The following is a 7,018-nucleotide window of genomic DNA, read 5'->3' as shown; positions in this document are numbered from 1 at the left end:
ATAACACATTTAGCTTGTTTTATTCCCCATCTTTCATTTACAACAATTTCAATCAACAAATAAAATCCATCCTCAATTCCCATTACTCCCCAACACAATTAGGAAAGTAGTCATGCGTAGTCTAAGAGTTTAACAAAGTTTAGAAGTCACTTGCCTCAAAACACTTCAACTAGTAACTCAAATTTGAGTTTTACCCTTCCGAGCACGCTCCAAATCACCACAATCTATTCATAAATGGAATCCCACAATAAATACGAATCTAACAACACCAATATCGTGAAATTTGGAGAACAAGGGTAAAATGGTCAAAAATCTCGTTCCGGAAAATATTCTCGAAATCTGGAAATTTTTAGTGAAAAATGTTCCCCAAGAAATTTAGAATCCAATAGTGAAAACCGTTTCGAAAAAGGAGTTGAAATGAGTTCACAAACTCAATTTGAAGGAAAATCCACGTTCTTGAAGAAGCCTAAAATATTCGGATCCGAAACCCTGACTCGAAAATGAAATATCTCTTGAAAAACATCTTACCCATGCTTAGATAAGTTCAAATATGAAATTTCATCAAAAACGGAGTTAAGATCGACCTTGAAATTCTCAATTTATCAAACTTTAACTTTACCGGGAAAGTCCAAATTGTACGCGGTTAATATGATGAAAATAATCGATGAATCAATAATTTTATGTTAAAATCAGTTTACCCATAACATAAGGATCGTAAATATACCTTTTTCATCAAAAAGGGAGTCCAAATCGATAAAACCCCAATTTTTCCCAAGAGGTTTACGGATAAAAAACCAGATAAAGAAATTATGAGAAAATGTCGAATTTAAGATTGAATACTAACCCTCATATTAATTCAAGAAGAAACCCGTAAGAATCACTTCATTCCGATCTCTAGAACTCCCGATATGCTCAAAATACCAAATGAACACAGTCTGAGATTTTTATAACAGTGCATGACTGTTATGCACCAGAAAAACAGCAGTTAAATCCTTCACTAAAAAGGCCGTAATTTCCTCATACGATAGTGAAATGACCCGATTCTTTTTTGTAAATGTCTTAAATAATGATACGGACCTGCTCGTTCAATCGGAGCTCAATTTCATGCTCGTTTGCCCAGTCAAATATCATTTCTACTCGGTAAACAATTATTTCTTATTTGCGATAAAAATCCAATCTCGGGTTAGCGAAAATGCACCAAAATTTTCAGATAAGTCCTATAATTCATGCTCAAAATTCCAGAACCTTCGGAATAATTTTTCGACCCTTAAAACTAATAATGAACCCTTTAGTTGCCACAATTTGCTGAAATAGTGTCAAAGCATCCAAGAAGCTTAAAAGTTCACCCAAAACTCATTTGGCACTTCCCGAACACAAACCAAATATGCCACTAGCTTGAAAATGACATTTCGGACTCAATGAAATCGTCGGAATTTGAATTCGAGGTCTCCTTGACCCGGTATCCGATAAGGCGTCAAGAAACTAACTTTAGGCTCAAAAACTCGAAACGCACTTGGGGCCTCTAAAAATTCAACCAAGACTCATTCTAGACTTAGAATCACCCCCTGAATCCAACGGTGCCCTCGGAATTCCATTTCGAGCACCGGAACCTCGTTTGTTGACCAAAGTCAAATCTTGATCAAAATTTCACAATTTTTGCAACTTAGGACCTCAAATCTTCGTTTTAACTCCAAATTCGACTCCGTAAATTCTCATAGACCCGTTTCGACATTCTAAAACTGCTAGAATCGACGAAAATCCGATTCGAGTCTCGAAACTCCAAATGACTCGAAATAGCACTTTTAACCAAACTTTAACTCTTAAAAACTCAACTTTCCAAAAACTCAACTTTTCATCAATTTTCCTTCAAACCAACTTCGAAAGTACATTAATTAGGACTCGGGGCAACTATCGGGAGGGGTAAAACAGTCATTTTATGAAAATTTCCAAAAATGACCTTTAGGGTCATTACAACTGATTTGGAAGAGTTGAACTACTTGCAATTCGTTATTAAAGAAACATTAAGGCTACACCCTCCGGGTCCTCTGTTAATCCCAAGGGAATGTAGAGAAGAGACAAAGATCAATGGATACACAATACCTGTGAAAACCAAAGTTCTGGTTAATGCATGGTCGATTGGTAGAGATCCCAAATATTGGCATAATTCAGAAAGCTTTATTCCGGAGAGATTTGAGAATAGTACTAATGACTTTAAAGGAAATCACTTTGAATTTATTCCGTTTGGTGCAGGAAGAAGAATGTGTCCCGGAATGTTATTTGGTTTAGTTAATGTTGCACATCCTTTATCCCAATTACTTTATCACTTTGATTGGAAGGTTCCTGATGGAGTTAATCCAAATGATTTGGACACGATTGAATCAGAAGGATTAATAGCCAGGAGAAAGAGTGATCTTTATTTAATTGCTACTCCATTTGGCCTCTCTAAATAATTAAAGACATAGACATAAAGAAGTTTGAATTTTATTTAACGTAATTATATTGCATATTTAAGGTGATGAATAATAAGGCATTAATAGTGTCTATTGTATAATAGAGTAAGTTTATTTTTTTCTTTTTTTTTGCATGTATCTGTATTTTTCATATTTGTGAATGGTAAACAATGATCCATATATCCATTTGAAATAAATAAAACATTTAGCAATATCCTTTTTTCAGAAATATATATATGCCCTTAACATTTATATTTTTTGAATTGTTTCATCTTCTATTATGTTAGCTAGATTTTGATTGATCTTTTAGTTTCATATCCAATATGGTCAGTGGTCATCAAATTAGGGCCCCTTAACCTTTTCCGAAGTAAATAAAACTTCACAATCAACTTTAATGGTAGTAACTTGTTAGGACAGATGTTAAAATTTCAAAACCTATTGGATATAGATATATTATTTGTGATAGGTCGGAAATATGTTTGTTCTTTTTTTGAATATTTAATGACACTATCAACATTTTACTCATGTCGGATTCCACTTATTAGACACAAAGGTGTACTATTTTTAAGGATAGTACTAAAACATTGCAAAGTCTTATCATATTTCTTAAACTTCAAACTTAGTCAAACTATATCAGATAAATTGAGACAAAGATCAGTACTTAAAGAGATGGTCCTACTATTCCAGAGCATCTAACCTACCTTAAGTGGTATCCTGCAACCTCTCTGTATCTGAAATTGAATGTTAAGGGGACAATTCCAATGGGAGGCAGCAAAATTGGACATTCCGGTAAATCATGTAAATAATATAAACGAGATAGGTATAATAAAGAATCAAGTTTAGCTAGTCCACACAACTTATGAACAATTGAATAACACAAGTAAAATCTATCCATCCACCAAATCATTGTCAATATTTGCCCATCTAGTCAAATTTGTGAATAATTTAGCAAGATAGATAGAGTGAACTAAATTTCTGAACAATTGAACAACATATGCAAATAAAACGTGAATTTAAGAAGATAGATAGAATTGACCAATACCACCAAAACTAATGAATAATTGAATAACACAAGTAAAATTTATCCATTCACCAAATCTTTGTGAACTTGATACTTGTGATTGATCTATTTGTTAATTGTGATTGATGCACTTGATACTTGTGGTTGATCTGTTTGAATTGTGGTTGTTAAGCCTTGTGAACTATGCATTGTGAAATTGTCGTTCGGTTAGGTTGATATCTATGCAAGTTGTAGTTTGAGGAGGTTCGGTTGGGATGAAAAGAATACTCGTTTTCTAGCTAATTTTGCCTTGTTTATTTGTTGAATACCGTGTTGGTTGGTACTCACTCTTTGCTTCTACACTTGTGTAGATACACTGTGATTGCTCTTCTTTTTCTCCTATTTCTGAAGCTTGTCAAAGAATATTTGAGAGGTAGATGTTTGTCATCCCCGCAGACTCTCTCGCTCCTTACCTTATGCTTTGTTCTATTTGACAATAGTGAGACCAGAAATTTGGTCAAGGATGTTCAAACTTTAAAAAAGTAAATAAAATTCTTTTAACGGAGTGGGTGCACAATTTATTTATTTTACTGATGAGTCAGTGCACCCAAATTTAAAAATTAAATTACATATCATTTAATAACTAAATCATGCGAAAACCTAAACTATAAAATTATCAATGGTATAAATCAAAACTAACGGAGAAAAGTCAACCAAAACAATTGTAGCTACTAGTTGAATATACTCTCTAGTTCATATTAAGTGAATTGTTGGGACTTTTTTCATGATTCAAAATAACTGTAATTTTTCAAAGTTCAAGAGAATTGTTGAAACTTTTTTTTTCATATTTACCATTTCTTTTAATAAGATTCTTAACTATTTTACAATTTTTAAAAGTACAATTTATAAATAATCAAAAAAATAATAGTAAAAAAATAATCTTTAATTTTTATCTTTAAAAATAATTTCTTGAGAGTGTGTTATACCTAATAATTCACTAAATATGGATATGGGGTTTAAGGCTAGAAACATAAAGATACGGGGAAGCTATTTAATTTCTGTTTATTTTTTGAAAAAAGTATTGTGTTTAAAACAGAGCAGGCCGAAGACAAGATCTTGACTTGAGAGAAACCTTGTTGGAGAATTCTTCATGAAGACGATTTTATTGTTAATTGCGGTTATTTCCTTTGGTGCTAATAACCACCACTTTATTGAGGGACCTAATGACAATAAATAATGACGGTGATGAAATCATTTTTCTTTTCATCACATTTATTTTGTTCGTATTATACTAAAAGATAATTTCACCAATAAAATTTAAAAAAATTATTCATATCTTACATATGATCCGTCAATTCATAATTATAATTTTTTTTTGAGAAGGGAGTAATTTTTTTTGTAAATATTACCAAAGAAATAGTAAAAGAAAAGAAGAAAAACATAAAGAATTGAGATTTGAGGAAAAACAATTAATGGTAAATTTGATCGAGTGATTTTATAAAAGAAAAACTCAAAGCTGAGTGACTTTTTTTATACAAAACAAAATTGAATAACTTTACAAGATAATTTCTCAAAATTGAATGACCTTTCGAGATATTTAGAATTGATCTTTGTTTACAATATCTAAGCTAATGGTGCATATCTTGCAACCCATCGTATTGCAGGCATACATCAAAAGTATGTACACCGAGAAAAAACTTTGTACTATATGTCCTACATATATATCAAATCATACTTGTACGATGTCTTTCATTGCTTGGCAAATGAATCGACTTTAATACCATCTCCAACTCATCTTTATTTATTTTCTATTCTTTATATTTGAAGAGTAAATATAGAATGAGCTCTCCAATCACCTTCTATTTCACTCTTTATTATCCATTTATAGAGAGTTGAATAGTAGTCACACTCTCTGTTTCACTTTTTTTATTATTTCTATTATTTTGTAATTAACATATTATTTTTCATATAAAGTCATTAAATTAAATCACTAATATTTGTAATTCTTTCGAAATGTAATATAATATTTTTTAAAAATGTATTATTTAATATATACTACTTTTATCTCGAATTAATAATATTTCAAAAAAACTTAATTTTTGTCACTTTAATATGATTTGATTTATTATTAAGTTTCACTATAAGAATGCACAAAATTAAATGGTCTACAATTGTTCAAACTATTCGTGATCCACGTTCCCAAAAGGAGAAATATTTCACGATGAAACAAGAATCGTGTCAAAAAGATGTTGAACGTGCCTTCAAAGTTTTGTAATCACGTTTTGCAATTGTTGCAGGACAATCACGTTTTTGGAAAAAAGAAAGTGTTACATGATATAATGACTACATGTATTATTATACTGCTCAACATGATAATCGAGGATAAACGTGATCTTAATGCACTAAGTCAAGATGTCGTAGAGGCTCCAACTGCAACGACATAAATGGTATTAGATGAAAATTTCCGATTTGAACAATTTTTATCTAGACATAAAAAATTAAGGACAAAAATGCTCATTTTGAACTTTGTAATGCATTAATAGAGCATTTATGGGAGCAACATAATAATCTTGAAAGTTGAGTATTTATGTTATGTAATTGTATTTCATTTATGATTTCATTTTTATTTGGATTGCCCATTAATTTGTATATTATATAATATTTGCTTGCAATTTATATCATTTAGAAATTTAAAATAAAATATAATGTTATATTAAATTAAAAACTTGAAAAAATAAAATTTTATATCACATGAAAATAATATAAATTGATTATTTGGAAAAAAGAAAAAAAAAATTATATTATGAAATAGAGAGTAAAATAGATAATAGGGTCGGAGATGCCAAGGTCTCTCTTTCCAAGCAATTAAATCTGATTGAGACATATCAATATATTGTCCTTCAATACATTTATTTCCTCCCGTTGTTTAATTCACAACAACAATAATAACATTTTTCTTCTTAGGAATATTCATTATTCTTTTCATTGTAGAAAGAAAAATCTAATTCTAAAGAAGATATTTCTTTCCTTATTTTTAAGAAAAGAAATTTCTAGAGAAAATATTTTTCAAAAATTTGATGAAAAATTAAAAAATATCTTCTAAAAAAATGTTTGCCTCCCTATAATGGTCCATCTCTCTCTATTAGCCACCTAAACTAATGGTCCTTTGCAGACATACATCAAAAAGTTGTCATTGATATATAGAGGACCTTGATATTATGTTCACTTGATTCTTTGGGAATTTGTAGTATGTGTATTTTCTCATTACTTCATAAAATAATAAAATTACAAAAATATTTTCGACTTATTTTATACCATGAATTTTAAAATTATTTTTCTTAAATTTTGTGTTAAGTGAAACATAATTAGAGAATATGGCAAAAATGATTCATTATCATTGATAGTAAGTTCGCTTTAAGTATCACTTTGAGTAGATTTGGTGCATTAAATTTATCAATATGAATACATAAATTAGAACGGAAAGAGTACTAATTTTAATTTCCAAATATTTCTGTAATTCTCTTATATATATTATATTTATTACCTTACCCTTATTAATAAGGGACAT

The 7,018-nt window shown here is 30.0% G+C and overlaps 1 protein-coding gene across 1 annotated transcript in view; it reads left to right on the top strand.

Annotated features, from left to right (window-relative positions):
- The window catches only part of LOC107058662 (premnaspirodiene oxygenase-like), a 31,447-nt gene extending 28,964 nt beyond the window's left edge, over positions 1–2,483 (top strand). The window contains 1 exon segment of the mRNA XM_015304651.1: positions 1,973–2,483. Within this exon segment, the coding sequence (XP_015160137.1) occupies positions 1,973–2,450 (478 nt within the window). The 3' untranslated portion in view covers positions 2,451–2,483.
- Positions 2,484–7,018: the final 4,535 nt, after the last annotated feature.

This window comes from Solanum tuberosum, unplaced genomic scaffold (assembly GCF_000226075.1).
Source record: "Solanum tuberosum cultivar DM 1-3 516 R44 unplaced genomic scaffold, SolTub_3.0 scf00576, whole genome shotgun sequence".
NCBI classification, from domain to species: Eukaryota; Viridiplantae; Streptophyta; class Magnoliopsida; order Solanales; family Solanaceae; genus Solanum; species Solanum tuberosum.
The sequence above is the reverse complement of the archived record's forward strand: the minus strand, read 5'-3'. Positions and strand labels throughout refer to the sequence as shown.